Source organism: Sus scrofa, chromosome 6 (genome assembly GCF_054392235.1).
Source record: "Sus scrofa isolate SSC_HxYL_T2T_F1_AM1 chromosome 6, Sscrofa_HxYL_maternal_Yorkshire_Landrace_v2.0, whole genome shotgun sequence".
NCBI lineage: Eukaryota > Metazoa > Chordata > Mammalia > Artiodactyla > Suidae > Sus > Sus scrofa.
In genome coordinates this window covers 84,589,871-84,610,478 of record NC_139388.1, presented here as the reverse complement: position 1 = coordinate 84,610,478, position 20,608 = coordinate 84,589,871, and the positions used below count along the sequence as shown (strand labels likewise).

Sequence of the window (20,608 nt, the reverse complement as noted above, 5' to 3'; positions counted from 1 at the left end):
ACTGATGCCTGAGTGGAGAGAGAGCCTGACTTCCCTGGGGTGTGGGGCATTCACCCTGCCACCCCCACTGAGATGCCTAAGGCCCCTCCTGCTGCACAGCCCCCTTCCAAGACCCCCAAGGCCAGATGTTCAGGGAGTCACAGCCTCAGCTCAGCACCAATCCCACCACACTCTGGGGCCCTCGGCCAGTGTTTCCCAAGGGATGGCCTTCAAACCTGCTGCAGATCCTGGTCCCCCCACCAGACCCATGGAATCAGATTCTCTGGGGCTGGACCCAAGTCAGGGATGGAACACACACCATTCACGCATTTATTCAGCATCCTTTGAGCACCTGCTGTGTGCCTGACACTGTCCTAGGCACTGAGGCTACATCTGTGAATAGACACAGCCCTTGACCTTGGAGCTGACATCCTAGGGAGGGAAACAGTGAGACAAACCAATGTATGATGAAGTCATCCAGATAGTGGTAAATACTGTGAGGACAAGAAAACAGGGGCAGAGCAGACAGGGAAGGCCTCCTGGAGGAGGTGACCTTTGAACGGAGACCTTAAGTGTTCAGAACCAGGTCTGCTTGCACCCACACACCCTACGGACATTGCAACCCTTCCTCCCTTGGCTGGTCAACTCTGAGAAGCCAGGAAAAGCAGGGATGATGGTGGAAAGAAGAGCATGCCCCTCCCCCCGAGAAAAACCTTCCCAAAACTCAGTGTGGAGGAAGTGGTGATATAATGCCCACCACATACAAATAGGCCCGTCCACTCCAGAGTCACCCTGGAAACCTGCGGTCAGTTTGGACTTTGCTTAAGGCCGAGCTCCCTGCCACCAGGAGCCCAAAACGGCTGAACAAACTTCAAGCTTCACATGGGGCCGGCCCTCAAGGGGTTCAAGGCCAGAGCAATTCTCCAAAGTCAAAACCGCAACAGGAAGGCACAGAAAGAGTCTTCTGAGGAGGCCCAGCCTGGTGCAAGGGCTCAGGTCAGCCTTCCCGGAGGCCGTCCTGGAGCAGGAAGGACAGGACGGAAGCTAGAAATGCCCCTGAGATCCAAAACCTCTGTCCTGCCCAGGGGCCGCCATGTCTAAAATTTCACCATGAGAACCGTGGATTTGGATTCAGCTTTGCCCTGCCTCCACTCCGGGAAGAAGTGATGCATTTAAGCCCCTAAGACAGGGAATGCAAGAGAAGGGGGTCCTGAGGTTTAGTGTGCTGACTGTGTTTCCCAAGTTTTCCTTGACCTCTCTTTTGTTTTTTCTTTTTTGACAGGCCCATGACATATGGAATTCCTGGGCCAGGCGTCAGATCTGAGTTGCAGGTGCAACCTAAGCTGCAGCTACAGCAACACAGGATCCTTAATCCACTGTACCAGGCCAGGGATCCACCCTGTGTCCCAGTGCTCCAAAGATGCTGCCCATCCTGATGCGTCACAGCGGGAACTCCTTCCTTGACCTTTCTCATTCTCTCTCTCTCTCCTTTTTTTTTTTTTTTTTTTGGCTTTTTTGGGCGGCACCCACAGCATATGGATGTTCCCAGGTGAGGGGTCGAATCAGAGCAGCAGCTGCTGGCCACAGCCTCAGCCCCAGCAGCATGGGATCCAAGCTGCATCTGCAACCTATACCACAGCTCGCAGCAGTGCTGGATCCTTAACCCACCAAGAGAGGCCAGAGATTGAACCCACATCCTCAAGGATACTAGTCAGGCTCATTACCACTGAGCCACTGAGGTCTAGGAACACCTCCTGGACCTTTCTGATGTCAGATCATTTGTTCCCACTTCCCATGGGAACCAGCTAGTGACTTGTTGGGAAACAGGACCATCCTGGGAGCTGCACAGGGGAAGGGGCCCCTGGCAAGCCACCCAGAACGAAGGTTCTCAGCTCTGGCTCTGTCACTTGGGGAGTCTCCCTTCCTGTTCCTGGGCCTCAGTTTCCTTACTGGGAACTGTGGCCTAAATCAAGGGCAGGGGCCCCAGGCTGATTCTCCTCCCCAACAAGGGGGCGAGATGTGGGCTCCAGAATGAAGGTGGTGGTGGGCCTCAGGGGAGAAAGGCACCTAGGAATAAAGATGGGTTGTTGGGAAGCAACCCGGGGACTCCCCAATGCCACCGCCACCTGCTGCCCAGAGGCCCGCTTCCTGCCCGCTTCCTGCCCCCTTCCTGCCCTTGGGCCCCCAGGGAGCTTGACCCAGAGCAGACCTGAGTCCACACTCTGGCCGGGGTGGCAGCCAAAGCCAAGCCCCATGGCAACGTGGCCTCCTGTGGGATCGAGGAGAGGCTTTGGCAAAGCTTCTGGGGCCATCACATGACCTTGACTGGCAGTGGAGTGACCGGCACAGAGGCCTGAGTACTGTTTATGCAAGAAGGAGCACAGGAGTTGAGGCAGCCTGGGGCCTGGGTCGGAATCTTCACTCCAGCTTCTATCTACTCTATGCCCTTGATAAGTCTTGGAGCCTCTGAGCCTCAGCTGCATCATCTGTAGGGTGAGGCTTACTATCCCCCTTAGAACGCATGCAAGGCTCCCAAGAAATCACGCACCTACTCGGCTTATGTCGGCACCTGGCCCCCAGTAGTAGTTTCAGAAAAGAAAAATTCCCTTCCCCTTATAAATGTACATTGAATTGTGCCCTTGATCCTGGTCCCTAACGTTTAACCCCAGAGGCTCAATTTTCCCCCCAAAGAGGAACTGGACTTGGTTCAAAAATAAATCACCACGGGAGTTCCCTTTGTGGTTCAGTGGTTAACAAACCCGACTCAGATCCCTGAGGATACAGGTTCGATCCCTGGCCTCACTATGTGGGTTAAGGATCAGTCATTGCAGTGAGCTGTGGTGTAGGTCGCAGATGCGGCTCGGACCCCACGTTGCTGTGGCTCTGGCATAGGCTGGCAGCTACAGCTCCGGTTTGACCCATAGCCTGGGAACGTCCATGTGTCGCAGGTGCAGCCCCAAAATAGAAGAAAGGAAGGAAGGAAGGAAGGGAAGGAAGGGAAGGAAGGGAAGGAAAGGGAAGGAAGGGGAAGAAAGGGAGAAATGGCCAGCATCACCTGCACTCTTGCTACCAAATCTTTGCATGTTTGTCACCAAGTGAGATCCTATCCAGTGCACGGTGCTACCACCACTGATATAGCTGCTATTTATGGCACACCTGCCATGTGCCAGGCACTTTTGTCACTATTCTATCACATTCTCATAACAACCCTTCAAGCTGAGAAAAAAAACATTTTACAGATGTGAAAACTGTGGCCCAGAAATGTGAATTTCCTGCTCAGGGACCACAAAGAGGTGGAAAGGAACGCAAGCTCCACAGTCTGCCTGCCAAGCCCGTGCACTTACCGCTAGGCAAACCTGCCTCCCGGGCTGAGGAAGCCTCCCCTCTCAATACTGCACAAGGGCTGCTCAGGAGACCCCACCAGGGAAGAAGCGAAGCAGGAGTGGCTCCCCAAACCAACCAGTGTGTGACTTTCCCTGAAAATCAATTTCCTTCCATCAAGGACTCCTCCCCCTTTTTTTCAAAATAAGACCTGTGTTCAGGCTGCTCTGAGCCCTGGAGGGTCCAGTGGAGCTGTGATGCTGGGCACACCTTTCTAGGCTGACCACGTTTCTAGGGTGACCGCATCTCTAGGGTGACCACATTTGCCGAGCCCAAAAAGGACACATGAGGCCTGTTGACAGTGCCCCCCCCCAGATATGTACATTTGGGGCCATTCTGGCACTCAGGGTCCCGGGGCCACAGCAGCCAAATTCCCATGATGCCTCAGCTTTCACTGGGGAAACACAGTTGCACCTCCAGGCTGTGACTCAGTAGACACATGCGTGGTCCAGCCATGGTGATCAGGGCTCTGTGGTCTCCCTGGGCCTTGGATGCCCTGGCTGGGGCTGGGAGCAGGTCAAGGAAGCCTTCTTGGAGGAGCGAGTTGAGCAGGCTTTGGTGGACAGAGAGGATTGAGGCAGGTAAAGAAAGGGAGAGTCTTCTCCAGAGAAGCGTCATAGCACAGAGAAGGGTGGTCTTCATGGCCAAGAAGACCAGGGGGTGAACCTTGGATAGACAGATGGATGGGTGAGTGGATGGATGGATGAATGGATATACCAATGGACAGATGGGTGGATGGATAGGTAGGAGAATGAATGGGTAGATGGATGGACAGATGGATGGATGGACAGATGTATTGCTGGATAAATGAAGAAAGGAAGAAGGGTCAATTCATTAATCCCAAGGATGCAGTCTCTCTTGCTGTCCCATCACCTCCCCAAACCCAGAACCCATCAGTCAGGATCCACTGGGTTATGCTGCAGTAACAAGCAACCCCAAACCTCCATGGCTCCAGACAGCAAAGATTTAGTTCTTATTCACACTGCATGCATGTGAGCTGGTGGGAGCTCCTCTACGTGTTGTCCTCACTTGGGACCCAAGCCACCACCATCCTGCTAATTGCTGGTAGCTGTCACATTTCGTTGGCCAAAGCTCATCCCTTCATCATCCCTAACTTCAAGGAAACGGCTGGTGCACTCCTACCATGGATCTGGAAAGAGGGGAACCTGGTTATTTGTGAACAGCCTTAAGGCTACACAACTTCAGCCTCCTGGGACCGTTGTCCCAGAGTCAGTGGGGTGGAGACTCGGGGGAGGGGTGGTGGGGACAAAGAACAAAGCCCTGGTCATCTCCTCGGTCCAGGGATCCAGAGGCCTGAGGGAACAACTTCCCTCTGCAGCTCCTAGGTCCTGCTAGCTGTCGGTGGAAACGTCAGAGTCGTCCATGAACCCAAGGCTCCTTTAGGGACTGGAACAGAAATCTGGTCCTGGTCCAGTCTCAGAAGGACTCTTGCTCCCAACTCTTCTTTATGGGCCTATGGACAGGCCAGAGGATGCCCTGCAGGAGAAATATGGGGCATCCAACTGAAAAGTTCCCTAGAGGTTATCAAGTCCAACGCTTTCGTTTACAGAGAGAAACTGAGGCAGAGGGAGGATGAGCTGGATTCCCATGGCCCAGCTTGTAAAGGGCAGAGTTAAGTCTCCAGAACCCCTGTCCGAAGTTCCCTCCATCCTCCAGCTGCAGATAGGCACCTTCGTAACGATGCAAGAGGAAAAGGCAAAATGCCTGCCTCTCTCCTGGCCAGAGCCCCGCGCCTGCGCTTGACATGCAAAGATGGGGCCCTTTCCCATCTGCAGGGGAAGGAACACTGGATTTGAAGTTGGGCAGCCCCGTGTTCCAGACCCTGCCCTGCCACCTCCCAGCCAAGTGTCCTCAGTCACCTCACATCCCTGAAGCTTAGTTTCCTGATCTGGAAAATGGTACAAAGATTAACAGCCCTGCCTAACGCACTGGGCTCTAGGAAGTGTGGGAATGTTCCTTTCGTCGTGACAGGTCACACAGCTGTGTACAAGGGGTTGTTTCATCCCCTTCTCCCCAAACATCCCAGTCAGCCTTGGATCCCCAGCTGCCAGCACAAGTCTTGCACAGCATAGCATTCAGGCAATGTTTGGATGAACGGAATTGATTTGTTCTTGATTCATTACAGCAGGTACCTGCCGCCTCCAGGGCCAGCACTGTGGGTGACTGGATGACAAAGTCCCTCGGTCCTAGGAGGAGCCCAGACGTATCCACTAAAGATGCAGGAGAAGGGGAGTCCCAGGTCATGCCGGATACTAGATGCTTATCTGTGTATCTCTGGTTCTCTGATTTGTAGCCCATCCCCCACCAGGCTGTGAGCTCCATGGACGCAAGGATCTTCTAAATCCCCAGCACCTGGCACGTGGTTGATCTTCACTGAGTAGATAGAGGATCTTCTGGATCCCTGATCTGTCCCTCTGCTCCTCCTGGCAGTCCCTTCTCTCTCTCTCCCTTTTTTTTAACGGCCACCCCCGTGACATATGGAAGTTCCCGGGCTAGGGGTCAAATTGGAGCTGCAGCTGCCAACCTACACCACAGCCACAGCAATGCCAGATCCAGCAGCATCTGTGAACTACGCTGCAGCTTGAGGCAACACTGGATCCTTAACCCACTGAGCAAGGCCAGGGATCGAACCCACATCCTCATGGATAATAGTTGGGCTCTTAACCCGCTGAGCTACAGTGGGAACTCCCTGGCAGTCCCTTCTCTTGCGCCTCGGATTCTTGATCTGTAAGACGAATGGTCGGGAAAATAAACTGAGAGGATAAAGAACTTAGATAATTGAGTTTTCAAAGTTCCTGGATCATCACGAGCCTGCAGTGAGGCTGGCTGTTATCACCAGCGTGAGCATTATTACTAAGCGCTAGCATATTGCAGAGATGCGGGCGCTCTCTGCAGAGCTGAGGACTGGGGGAGAGCTCTGGCCCCACCCACAGGTAGCCCTGAAATACCACTCACATGGGAGCCCACGGCCTCACCCACATGTCCATTTTAGATGGTTCTTCTCATCTTTTCCATGAGGACACTGAGGTTCAGATTAATGAAAGAATCCGCCCAGGTCACGTAGCACCTAAGAGATTGGACCACGGGAGAGAGCATTTCCTGAGTGTCTGCAATGTACCTGTCACTGTGCCAGGAGTGACACTTCCTTTGCCTCATTTTATCATCCTCCTCTTACAGGTGAGGAAACTGAGACCCGCAGCGGTGATGGGGGCTGCCCGAGAGCCATGGCCAGTCCGTAGCAAACGAGCACACCCTACCCCTGACCAGGGCCTCTGTCTCAGACCTCAGTGCCCACTCCACCCCCCCAGGGAACTAGAGCAGTGCCCTGGCCACCCTCTGCTGCTCCGGAAGTGCCCTGTGTCTGCACCTTGATCTCCACACCCACGATGCCAGGAAACCCCAGCAGCGTGGCTGAACTGCCGGGTATTTATAGCGGACACGCAGAAAAGCTGCCACCCCCATCTGTTTACCCAACAGCGTCCTCCTAGCTGGACACTTTCAGCCCCGCCGGCCACAGACAGACCCTCACCGCCGCCTCATCTATTTTTTCCTCGCCACTTAATTTTGCATCATCCCAGCTTCCAAAATAAACTTCCCCAAACCCGCCAGGCTCATTCTGGCCCAGAATCCCTAACAGAGAGCCCCCTTCGGCCCCAACCCCCACATCAGCCCATACGGCAGAGCCACCAAACCCAACCCGGCCCCTCGGCTGCCTTTTGGCCTTGATTTAGAAGCAGCTGCTCCTGCCCCGGCGAGTTTCTGACACTCCAGTGCTGGGGTGTCTGCATTTGCAGGGATGCTGGCTGGGCATCTGTGAGCATGGTTCCTGGCTGGAAGCCAAGGGTACTTCCCCTGCCCCTTCACACGCACACACACACACGTACACGCACACACACACACTCACACATGCATACAAAGTCCCAAAAGCTTCCATCTCCTCCGGGACGTCCCTCACATGTTGGGTGGCCTCATCATCTGCTCTTGCCCCCCACTGACCCCTTCCAGCTTCACATAGGACCCCCCTGCCTCTCCATCTCTGTCCACCCACCAAACTTCTTTCATTCCTCACACCCACCATGTCCTCCCACCTCCAGACCTTTGCACATGCTGTTCCCTCAACCTAGAATACCTTTCCTCTCACCCTTTGCTGAGCTCACCTGACTAAACCTTCAGGCTTGAACTTCAACATCACCTCCACCTGGAGGTCTTCCCTGACCAGCCCAGGGGAGCACACGCAGGCCAACCAGCTCTCTCATCCCCAGGAAAAAAATGCTCCTTCACCCCAGGATCTGAGAGAGTCATTTAGTCCATCCCCCTGTGGCAGAACCCAAGGCTGTCTCAATTACTCCAGAATTACAATTCCAATTTTATGAAACTCCTGGAGTTTTATGGGATTTTCAGGTGAACAATTCAAATGGCCATTTATTTCTTCTTCTGAGTTTTTTGTGTTTTGGTTTTTGTTTGTTTGTTTGTTTTTGCAAGGCATGAGCATAGGAAAAGAACTAATGTTTATCAGGGATATCCATTCTCCTTCAAAAGAAAGATACACACAGGCCCATTTTTTGGATGTAGAAACTGAGGCTTAGGGAGTTGCCCTTCATTTATTTATCCAGCACTTATTTCTTGAGTTGTCACTATGAGTCAAGCACATGGTGGCACTAGGAACACAGCAGTGACAAGACAGTGGGAGGCCAGCCCTCTTGGAGGTCATAAATCCCTGGATGAGACCCATCACATAGATAATTTTACATATAACGATTTCATAATCATTTCAGATAGTGTCACATATAATTATTCCACAACCATTTTGATTGGGTTGATAGGGCTTCAAAGGAAAAGTCCTGAGGGCTGAGAGAAAATATGTGACCAGGAGACCAAGGAAAGCCTTTTCAGACATGACATGTAAGCCGAGACCTGAAAGGAATTAGCCCAGGAAAAGGCCAGCTAAAGAGCATTCCAGCAGGAGAAACAGAACATGCAAAGGCCTGGAGGGGAGAAAGAGTGACAGAAGAGATGGTTTGCTGAAAGTCACACAGCCAGTGGGGGACCCACCTGGGAGAGCCCAAGGCTAACTGACCCCAGGGCCTTTGCTCATGCTTCCCCAACATGAGGGCAGATTGCTGCTGCAGGAAAACAGCACAGAATCTGCCTCCACGACTGCTTTCTTGTCCAGAAAGTTGGATTTCAGGTATAAGTGTGACAAGTAGATTAACATCACTTATTCTGCTAGAAAATGTTTGAGAAAGTTAAGTCCTCTAGGAAGACATCTGAGTGATCCATTTTTAAAAGTCCTAATAAAAACAAGTCAAGAAAATAAACATTTCAAGCGCAACTGGGCGAAAGTTCCCATTGTGGCTCCGGCTAGTATCAGTGAGGATGCAGGTTCGATCCCTGGCCTCACTCAGTGGGTTAAGGATCTAGTGTTGCCATGAACTGTTACATAGGTCTCAGATAAGTCTTGGATCTGGCGTGGCTGTGGCGTAGGCCAGCAGCTGCGGATCTGATTCAGCCCCTAGCCTGGGAACTTCTATATGCCACAAGTGCAGTCATAAAAAGCAACAAATAAAATAGTATCCATCAAGAGCAACTTGGCATCACAAGCAGTAATCCTTAGCTGTCAGGTACACCCCCTGTCACCACGAACCTAACAGAATGCCTCTTCTAACTTACCCTGAGTTGTTCTTTACAAATCAGACTCTCTTTCCTAAGACCTCAGGATTCAATCTGTCCAAGGACTTGTAGGTAAAGTGAATTGAGAAAGAGTCAAGTCCATTCTGCACCTGCCCCCCAGACTCCCTTCAGGCCAACAAAATGCTTTGGAGTTCCCCAACAGGCAAGGGTCCTCCCACCCCTGAAGAGTTTGTTTCCTGACTTGGGTTCTACCAGCAGCTTCAACACAAACTCAGATTCAAGCTTCTGGCACGAGGCAGAGCGCTAACGAAGCTTCCATGTGCCCCACATGCCCCTCAGCTTCCCGAAGGAACCAGCATCACTTCTCACTGAAACCATTTTCAAGAGTCAAGAAGTAGCTGTTTCTGGAAGGAAAAAGCGTACTCCCAGCTGACTCAGTGAGGTGGGGTAAAGGCCCGGAGGAGCAGACAAGAAAGGCAGAGAGGAATCAGCTTCCAGGATGCCATCCAGTGGGCAAGAGCCAACCTGGACAGGAGCCCTGTCAGGCACCAGAACCAGCACTTAAGGCTGGGTCGATGTCCAGGCCCCCAGGCCCACTAGCTAGGGGGTGTCGGGGGAGCCCAGGACAACCAGCAAAGGAGAATGGCCTCTGCCCTGATCTGTGAGGACCCCCATCCTTCAGGTGGGCAGAGAGGGTACACACAGCTCCTCCTGCACAGGGGCTGATGGCACAACTAAGACAGAGCCACTGCGGGGTGAGATGACTTCCAGGTCACATACAAGATTTAGAATCCTGGAGTCACAGGATATTTGGGGTTGTTCCTCTCCTCAGCTCTAGAAGATACTTGACAGGAGAGATTAAGAAATTCCAGGGTTCTAGAGTTCCCGTTATACATCGGTGGAAACAAACCCAGCTAGGATATGGGTTCGATCCCTGGCCTCGCTCAATGGATTATGGATCCGGTGTTTCCGCGAGCTGAGGTTAGGGTGCAGGTGGGGCTCAGATCTGACAGTGCTGTGGCTGTGGCATAGGGCAGCAACTGTAGCTCCAATTCAACCCCTAGGCTGGGAACTTCTATATGCTGCAGGTATGGTCCGAAAAGAAAAGAAAAGAAAAGAAAATTTCAGGCTTCCTGAGATAGTCTCCATAAGGATGCAGGTTCAATCCCTGGCCTCGCTTAGTGGCTTAAGGATGCAGCATCGCTGCAAGCTGTGGTGTAAGTCACAGATGCCAGCTCAGATCCAGTGTTGCTGTGGCTGTGGTATAGGCCAGCAGGTGCAGCTCCAATTCGACCCCTAGCCTGGGAACTTCCATATGCCGCAGGTGTGGCTGTAAAAAGGAACAAAAAGAAATTCCGGGGTTCCAAGGAAGGAATGTGGGCTTGACCTAAAGCAGGAAAGACGGCAGTTAGGCAGGAGCTAGGAGCATCTGATCATCGGAGTGACAGCATCCTGGAATGAACTCCCAACAGCAGTTCTTCATCCCTGAGACCGGAATGTAGAAAGACCTGCCCAGACTGGTGAGGCCCAATCAGAGGGGCCCAGCTTCCTGAGTGTGACAAGCCCTCCTTCAGAGCAGGAGATTCCATAGTGGGTGTACTTGTCCACATTGATGGTAAAATAGCAAAAAGCTACCCTGGTTATCTCAATGTTTTTCCATGACTTTGCATTGCATTCATCACAAAATCACTTTCAAGCACTGGACTATTCATTGTATAGCCCAGCGCCATCCATGAAGTCTTCCACCCCCTCTTCACCAGACAAGCATGTAAAGAAACAGTGGAGCTGAATCTATGCAGCCTTTAAAGACAGGAAATACAGGGATGGAAGAACACACAGCCAGTGTGAAAGAGGGGGGCCTGTACAGATCACCAATCTGAGGTCTGCAACAGTCACGGCCATTTAAAAGAAAAAAAAAAGAAAGAAAGAAAGAGGTGAGGCTAGAGGAACATGCCCTGGATTAAGAAAAATTAAGAATTGTAAAAACCAGGCGTTCCCGTTGTGCCTCAGTGGTTAACAAATCTGACTCGGAACCATGAGGTTTCGGGTTTGATCCCTGGCCTCGCTCAGTGGGTTAAGGATCCGGCATTGCTGTGAGTTGTGGTGTAGGTCACAGACATGGCTCGGATCCCGTGTTGCTGTGGCTCTGGTGTAGGCCCGCAGCTGTAGCTCCGATTAGCCCCCTAGCCTGGGAACCTCCATATGCCGTGAGTGCAGCTCTAGAAAAAGACAAAAAGACAAAAAAAAAAAAAAAATGTAAAAACCAGATATCATAGATAGACCTTGTCTGAGTCCTGATTCGACCAGATTTTTTTTTTTTTTTTTTTTTTGGCTTTTTAGGGCTGCACCCATGGCATGTGGAAGTTTCCAGGCTAAGGGTTGAATTGGAGCTGCAGCTGTCAGCCTACACCACAGCCACAGCAATGCCAGATCAGAGCTGCATCTGCGACCTACGCCACAGCTCACGGCAACGCCAGATCCTTAACCCACTGAGCGGGGCCAGGGATCGCACCTGCGTCCTCATAGATGCTAGTCAGATGCGTTTGCACTGCCACAATGGGGACTTCCTAAACAGACATTATTTTAAACGACTATGGACATTCGATTAAGATGTTAGTGTTCATTTCATCAGGAGAGAGAATGGTGTGGTGCTTGTATAAGAAAATGCCCATGTGTTTTGGACGCTGGTGTCCTGGTAAAAGTTTAATCCCTGGCTCTCTGAGGTGAGAGGTCGGGGAGCCCTAGCGAGTAGTGTGTGCCCATTTCCAAGGTGTTACTTCTCCCACCCCAGCTGATTTCAAGCTGCCCACACATCACTGAACACTGAGTGGAGAAGAGACCCCACGATCGGCTCTAAACAGCCAGAACCAGCTGGCTCTGACACTCCGCTGGTTTCAGAGCTCTCCACTGAAGTATGCACAGGAGATGCAACGAGCTATCTGGAATGTGTTTTGAAATGATGCCCTAAAGGAAAAGAGAAACACACACACAAAAAAAGAGTAGATGAAGCACATGGGACAAAATATTGATAACTGCCGAATCTGGGTATACACAGAAGTTTATGGTACTCTGACTCTGCTACTGTGTACATTTGGCCATTATCATAGTAGAACATTATCACGATAAAACAAAGGTTTACCGACAACCATCTTACATAAAGGCAGGAGAGTTTCATTCCTAGACTCCTAGGTGTGCACACTGATTCTGGAGCCCTACCCTAACTCCACAGCCCCCCCGGGGTCTGAAGATAAAGAATGAGAATGGCAGGCATTGACATCACATGCCTAAACCCATCTATCAATCCATCAACAGGTCATAACCAAGGTGTCTCCACGGACCCTGTGCTAGGCTGAGGGTGGAAGGAGAGCCCCCAAAAGAGGAAAGTGACATGGGTTTTGATTGGGCCCTGGGTTTTACCGTCTGCTGATGCTGGGCAACTTATCCCAACTCTCTGAGCCCCTATTTCCTAGTTGGTAAAATAAAGGTATGAATAACCTATGGTGAGAATTAAACTGCAATTCATAGGCACAGCTCCTGACATGGTCCCTGACACATGGCAGGGTGCTCAGGAAATACTGGCTTTCTTCCTCCCCATGGGGCTCTGCGGGAGGCTGCAGGACACGTGTGAGCCGTTAAAGGTGTGCAGAGGTCACTTTCTTCACCCGAGTGTGGGTGCCCTTTTGCCAAACCTCCCCATTTTTCAAGAGAAGCTGGGGATCCCGCTTCTTATGTGACATCCCCCAATCCTGAAATGTTGTCAACAAATTCATATATTTAAAAACATTGGGCAGGCCAAGCAAAACACACCTGCGGTCCACTGGAGTGTGACTTCTGGTTTAAACCATAGAACGAGATGAAGAGTGAACATTCAGTGGAGCTGGGCCCTGCACTTAGAAGGCTTTGCATACGTAATTGCACCAATTCCTCCCAATATCCTTTATGATTCCCATTGCACAGATGAGGAAACTGAGGTTCAGACGGGCAAAGAGATTCAGCAGGGCTGGAGACAAGGACAGGTCTTCCCGAGACCTTAAAGTTCCACTTTACCCTCTCTCCAGATTCCTAGAAGGGTCTTTAGGGAGCAAATGCTAGGCCCAGAAAGGGGCAGGGAGCTGCCCAGGGCCACACAAACACGCATAGCTGGCTGAGACTGATCAGGTTCCCTTCTGGAATGGGGCCCCGGGGTGAACAGTTCTGGAGAAGGCAACTGTGCAGATCCAACCAGCTAAGCCTGAGAGGGTGAAGGCCATGGAGGCACCCTCTACATTTACCTCCTTGAACCATGCATGCATAGGCTTAAGAATGTTCTAGACCGCAAGCTGAGTCCTTCAGTTTCTCTATCTCAAAAATCTGGGAGGTTGGACAGGAAATCCCAGGCACCGGCTGACCAGATGCTCCATTACTTGGTGCTTCTGAGATTGAGCTGGAGACACAGCCAACCACATTGCTCTGGACTCATTCACCAAGAGTTGGCAATAATTTAGACACGCAGTATGTGATTCTTTCTGATTAAAAACTTGGCCAGGTTTCCCGTCCTCAGTGAATTGTCATCATTTTACCAGTAAAGAAGGAGAACTCACTCCAAAAAAGGGCCACTCCAGGAGAAAAGGGAACCCTCCTGCACTGTTGGTGGGAATATAAATTGGTACAGCCACGATGGAAAACAGTATGGAGGTTCCTTAAAAAGCTAAAACTAGAACTACCATACAATCCAGCAATCCCACTCCTGGGCATCTACCCAAACAAACTATAATTCAAAGAGACATCCACCCCAATGTTCATAGCAGCACAATTTGCAATAGCCAAGACATGGAAGCAGCCTAAAGGTCCATCAATAGATGAATGGATAAAGAAGGTGCGAATACACACACACACGTGCACACACACACACACACACACACACACACACACACACACAGGAATATTACTCAGCCATAAAAAAGAATGAAATAACGCCATTTGCAGCAACATGACTAGACATAGACATTATCATACTAAGTCAAAAAGAGAAAGACAAACACCATATGATATCACTTATGTGTGGAATCTAAAATATGACACAAATGAACTTATTTACAAAACAGAAACAGACTCACAGACTTCTAAAATAAACTTACAGTTACCAAAGGGGATAGGGAGTGTGGAAGGGATAAATTAGTTTGGGATTAGCAGATACAAACTACTATATATAAAATAGATAAACAATAACGTCCTACTGTATAGCACAGGGAACACCATTCAATAGCCTGTAATAATCCATAATGGAAAAGAATATATATATATATATATATCTGAATCACTTTGCTGTACACCAAATAGTAACACAACATTGTAAATCAACTACACTTCGATTAGAAAAAATTCCACTCCAAGAGTTAAGGAATTGTTTCTGTCGACCGAAGCACAGGAAACAACCAATATGTACTCAGATTACATTTGTGTGGGGCACTCAATGCACTGGGTACAGAGAGGAGATACAGAGTGGGGAGACCCCACCTCAGCACTAGAAGGTTTACAGTAACTGCCAGGAGGAGCCTAGAGGAAACCCCATGACCTTTGACTTCTGGACCCCGACATTAATCCTTGCATGTGAAAGACGCCTGTCTCCTCAACAGTGTAGTGGGTGATTCTGCACCCAGGACGCCTGTGTCCAAACTTTGGCTGCGCCGCTTACCAGAGGGATGACTCTAGGCAGGTCATTTCACCCTTCTGCACCTCAGTTTCTCCATATGTAAAATGGGAGAAATAAAGCTGGTGCCTATGCCATAGGGTCATGGATATGTCTTAAAGCACTTCAGAGCAGCACCTGGCTTTCACCACCCCTAAACAGGAATAACAACAGCATCTATTTCCTAGGGCCGTGGCCAGGATTAAATGAGTTACCATAAGCAAATCATCTGGAACAGTGGCTGGCACATAGAAAGCACTAGATACTTGTTTCCTGGTGATTATTACATGTGATTACATATGAAAGCGCTATTGCTGATGGAACGTCTTAATTAGTCTTCCCACCTTCACAATTGAACTGGTCTTGAAAGTCGGAAGAGATTTCCTCAAAGAGACTTTCACATGAAGACTTTCCACTCACTCAGACCAAAGGCCTCCTCCTCTCCCTTATCACGATCAGGGCGGGCCTTTCTGGCTAGGGGCCTCTTTTCCCTCCCTCCTGCCTCGGCTCAGCTCCTTCCAGCTCACAGGACTTATGCCCACTGCTCCATGTGTGTCTCTCAGCAGCCCCAAGACAGTCAGGTAACAGGGTCCCCGCCTGACGGTACAGACACTGGAGGTCCAGCAGCTCCTCAAATGTCAGGGGCGTGGGCTGCAGGACAGCGGCTCAAGCCCAACCACCAGAGCCCCAGGCACTGGGCAGCCTGGGGGCTCACAATATGGCTCTGGGGTCCCGGTGCCACCACTTTGCTCAGGCAAGTCACTTCTCTAACCCCCATTTCCTCATCTGCAAAATGGGGAGAAGAACAGTACCTTTTCCCTAGATTTCTTCTGAGCATTGAAAGAGTAAGAGTACATGAAGCGCTTTGAACAATGCCTGGCACATGAGGGCTCAATATTTTAGCAAAAAGAGGCATCCTCTTTTGCCTGGCACAGACCTGCTACCCAAGCAAATCTTCCAGGTAGAGCCCCAGCCATTCTCAAAAATGTCCTGGTTTGGAAGAAAATTATATGTCCATCCTAAAATAATTGCCTGTAGCTGTTTAAAAGTATTATTACTATTATTTTCCACCATACCACACCGAGACTCTAAAAAGCAACCGTACCAGCTCAGAAGAGTTCAATAATTCAGTACGGCTCTTAGGCGAGGGTGGCCCCTCCCCGGGGGACCCACACTCTGGTCCTTCCCCAGCTAAGCTCTCGCCACGGGGAGTGGAGACCATGGGGCCAAGGGGATGTGCCACCTGGAGCCTGTGCCCCTCTAGATCACACTCTGGGTGCCCAGGGCCCCTGGATTCCCTGCCAGATGGCCCTCGACCCACTTCCAGGCCCTGGGCAGGTCTCTTCTGCAGATCCAACCCCTGAGGTCGAACAGCACCACTGACATGCCCAGCCCTGAGGCAGAGGGGCGGCCAAGGGGCAGCTCTCTGGGAGGAGGGGCAGTGTGGGCTAAGCTTGCACGTGCAGGCTGAGATGTTCACGCGTGCGTGCACGAGGCCCCTGGCAGGGCAGGCCAGAAGCAGACGTAGGAAAGGAGGGGGCCTCCCCGCCCCGCCCCGCGCCACCATGCTCTGGGGCGGGCTCTGAGGGGTCTGAGAATTCTACATTCAAAGCTGGCCCTCCAGGTTGTTATGAAAGCATGCTTGTCAAGGTAGGAGAATAGAACATATTTTATTTCACATTTTGTTAGCTTGATTTATAACTTGCAAATATTTAGACATATGGTATGTGAGCTTCCATCTGTATGCTTGCTCGGCCGCACAAATCCCTGCCACCTCCTGCCCACTCTCAACACCAAATGTTTACCGAGCGCCTCCTCTGCGCTGAGCCCTGAGGACTTCATGGAGCGAAGGGCACCCTTCCGCCACCCTCATATGACCATCTCCATGGGAGCAAACCTCACGTTCCTAAGACGGAGAAGGGCACGGGGTCAGGGCTGAGGGTGTAAACCTGGTCTCTGGCTCTGTCCCCAACCGTCGGGAGGTGGGCAGCTCCCTGCCCCTGTCTGGGCCTCAGTTTCCCCATTTAGACAAGAGATCCCTCCGGCCCTGAGAGGCTAGGCAGGCAGGCTGAAGCAGGGTGAGGAAGGACACAAGTCAGTCAGGGACCTGGAGAGGACGCGACCTGGCATGGGCCAGGGCAAATCACTCTCCCCACCAGTCAGTAAGGTGTGGAACGGAGCACTCCGCACCAGCGTGGCACAGCCTGCAGCCCATTTCGTTGCATTCATTCATTCTGCAAACATTGCAGCCACCCACGCTGAACCAGCTAGCGGCTGATTTGCCGCATCTGGGAGGATAAATAAAACAAGCACACAGAAAACCAAAACGCAAAGCAAGACTTGGAGCGTGTGCGAAAAAAGAGACCTTCCCGAATTTCCTTCTGTCCTCACAGCCCTCAGGTCTTCTGTCCATTTCTCGGATGAGAAAACGGAGGACCGGAGAGGTAAGGGGCTTGATCAAGACCCTGCCGCTTAGGGCGCGCCCAGATCTTGTGGCCAGCCAGAAGCGAGGTTTCGGATTCCGGCAGTCTCCGGCCACTGTCCCAAACTGCCTGAAGCTGGGGAGGCCCCGTCCAGCTCCCGGAAGGCTGGAGGGAGGTGAGCGCCAGGGAGGGGCTGGGCTAGAGGACGCGCCGACCGGGAGGCAGGGAGGGGCCTGGCGGGGGGCGGTCGGCCCCAAACTCCCGGGTGCGCAGCCCCGGGCGCCCGGAGCGCAAGTGGCTGGGTGCGCGTGAGCGGCTGCCGCGCACAGGCCGGCCCGCCGCGGTCGGGCCGGGGTCGGGCTCCGAGGCGCCGGCGGGGGGCGAGGCGGGGCGGCGAGGGCGGCGCTGCAGTGCCCGCAGCGGCGGGCTGGGGGAGCTGTGCCCGCCTGTCCCCCAGGCTCAGGCGGGGACCCGGCAGCTGGGTCGCCGCGCCTCTAGCCGGGCCAAGCTAGGCGACGCGCAGCCAGGCGTGCCTGGAGTGGGCTCGGGCCCCAAGTCCTCCCGGGCGCCCGGCCGGGGAGGCCCCGGGAGAAGCCAGTCCCGCGGGCCAGGGCGGCTGCGGCTGCCGCCGCTCCGGCCCGCCCCCGGGGGGTGTCCCGGGCCGCTGGGCCCGCCCAGGTAACCCCATCCTCGGCCCGCCCCCGGCCCGCCCCCCCGGCCGCCCGCTCGCCCGCCTCCGCCGCCGCCGCCGCCGCCGCCGCATCCCGGCTCTGGGGCGGCGCTGACAGTCTGGTCCGCGCCGGGCAGCGGGCGCAGCAGCGGGCAGGGCTGCCGGCAGGCACGGAGGCAGAGCCCCGCCGCGCGCGCCCCGGCCCGCGCCCGGCGCCGCGCCCCAGCCCGCCCGCAGGGTGCCCACCTGCCACCCAGACGGGAGGCCCCCCGCGGCCGCAACCGCTGCCCCGGGGCCGGGCGCCCGCGGCGGCACCATGAGTCCCCGCTCGTGCCTGCGTTCTCTGCGCCTCCTGGTCTTCGCCGTCTTCTCGGCCGCCGCGAGCAACTGGCTGTAAGTCGGGCCGGGACCCGGCTGGGCCGGGCGGGGGCCGGGCGGGGCGGGGCGGGGCAGGCCCCGGGGGCAGCAACCGGTGCCAGGCGGCGCGGGGCAGCGGGCGCGGGGGCGCCCGGCAGGTGTCTTGGCCGTGGGGCGCGAGGCTCCTTCGCCCTCTGCGCTGCCGCCGCCACCGCCCGGGCCTCCCTCCGCACACCCCTCTGCCCGCGTCGGGCTCCCAGCCCAGAGGCGGCAGGGGTGGCGGCCGCGTCCGCACCCATGGGCAGCCTGGGGAGCTGAAGAACGCAAGGGGTGCGAGCGCGGGGCGGGGGTGCCCGTCACAGGGCGCAGGACGCAGCCAGGGCTGGGCTGACAGGTCGCCAAAGAAGCCCATTATGGGGAAGGACCTTGGCTCCTAAGAGCAGGTTAATCCCGGCAAGTCTGGGAGCGAGGTTCCCGCGCAGAGCTGCCCCGCGCTGCTGCGCTGCGGGCTGGGCTGGAGGCGTGCAGGGACCTGTTTCTGCTTGGCGGGGGGGAGCTGGGATGGGAGGGAAGGGACCCGGCCCGCCGGCCGGCCTCTGAGAGCTTGGTTCGGGCTTGGCTCTGCCCGGCCTTGGTTCTCCCTGAGGCAGAAAGAAACTCCCTACAGACCTTAAAGAGGACAACAGCCCCCACCTCCCTGTGTCTCGCCTAAGGAGGGAGGGGGTGGTAACTGTTGGCGACCTGTCTCTTTCTCCTTGACTGGGCCTGCCTCAGGTAACTCCCTGGAAAGAGACAGAGGTTGATGCGGGCCCAGGGGTCCTAAAAGGATGAGTTTCCCTGACTGGATGAACAAGGAAGCAAGAGGACCCTGGACTCCTTCAGCTCCATCTGGGGACCATTCCCCAGGTCCCAGGCTTAACCCTGGTCCTAATTCCTTCTGCCCGGAGGACCACCCCCCATCCACTGTGGGCAGCCAGTGGGGAGCCAGGCTCCAATATTGATCTGAAAAGCATGAGGTGGGAAGGGGGATAGCCAACAGTGCAGCTGGGGTTTCCATGGAGACCGCGGGAGAGGAAAAAATTCTCTCTGCATCAAGACCAAAGAACAAATATCTCCCATGAAATTGCCCCGAGTGTCCAATGGCTGTTGCTATGAGGTCATTGCGGCCACAACGGCCCTGCAGGCTAGAAGGAGTGTGTTGGTTGGGGTCAGAGCCACCCAGGGCTTGAGGGACAGAGGTGATGTGGAATTCTCCCAGCTGTTCCAAGAGCGAGAGTGAGTGACTCCGAGGCAGACTGAAGTGGCTGCGGAGCTTTTGTTTTTCTTGGAGACTTAATTTGATTAACACTTCAGGGGCAGTGGCAAAGTGTACAGAAACCAGGGCACCACCACCTCCTCCCACTACCCCCCTCCACCGCCTGGGCAGCGCAGCCCCCGGAGTGGGGCCTGGGTCGCAGAGCTGAGGAGGGGAGCTGATTTGAACTTGGGGGAGCCTGGGGTCACTGGATCTGACTCTGGAAAGCAGAGGTTCACAGCCAGGGCCTCCAAAGCGAGCGTGAGCATCAGGAAGAGCGAGAATGGGTTCTGAGCAGCCCAGGGCTGGAGGCTGCAAAAAGGCAGAGGAAGAAGTGGCAATTCAGTGGTCTGACCCAGGCCTTGCGAGGGGAGATCAACATCCACAGTGGCAAGTCTGTCCAGAGCATCTAGTGTTTGAGTTCATTTTACAGATGAGGAAACTGAGGCCCAGGAGGGGAAGCTACTTGTACAGACTCAGAGCTGAGACCTGGAGCCAGGTGCTCCAACTCCCAGGCAGTGACATTCCCCCTTCCCTGAAGCTGCTGAGCCAGTGTGGCCCAGGTGGTGTCACTGCCCACCCTCCGCCACATCCAAGCTCAAAATCCCAGCCAGGGAGGCAGCCCCGGTTTTGGGTCACACAAACCGTGGGGAATTCCAACAGCTCCGTTCTCGTGCTTTTTGCTGTTGGGGGGGGGGGCAGCCTAGGGGAGGACCGAGGTTGGCAAACCTGTTCTCTGCAGCAGTGATGGTTCAGGTTGCCACCTAGCAGGTCTCTGGATGACCCGGCTCACTCCTGCTCCGCCTCGGGCATTGAGCCAAGGGTCTCACTGCTCAGCCCGAGACAGGAGGAACAAGGGGCTTCCCAGGACCCTGCCAAAGGCTGTGAAGGAGACGAGAACTCTGCACTCATTCCAAGAAGGCACGGTCCATCCCCAGGCCAGGGACTGGGCCAGCTTGTGGGTAAATAAATGTCCCAGCCCAGCCTCCAGGGAGCTTGGAGGGAGACAGGATAGAAGCAAGCCGCGAATGCATGGAAGAGCACACATGCTATCAGAGCAAAGAGCTAAGTGTGGGCTGGAGCGGTCACGGAGGAGCTTGGCCTGGAACTTGTAAAATCATGACGGTAATAATTATAATAGCTCCCCCGGGGACGTCTAAATCCTTACAACATCTGAATCCCAT

At 53.9% G+C, this 20,608-nt stretch overlaps 1 protein-coding gene across 5 annotated transcripts in view; it reads left to right on the top strand.

The window, feature by feature from the left end:
- Window positions 1-17,003: 17,003 nt before the first annotated feature.
- The window catches only part of WNT4 (Wnt family member 4), a 28,780-nt gene continuing 25,175 nt past the window's right edge, over window positions 17,004-20,608 (top strand). For 2 of the 5 annotated variants that reach the window (XM_084958162.1, XM_013988775.3), the window contains exon 1: window positions 17,890-18,166. In XM_084958162.1, the coding sequence (XP_084814288.1) occupies window positions 18,090-18,166 (77 nt within the window). In that variant the 5' untranslated portion in view covers window positions 17,890-18,089. 5 annotated transcript variants of the gene reach the window in all.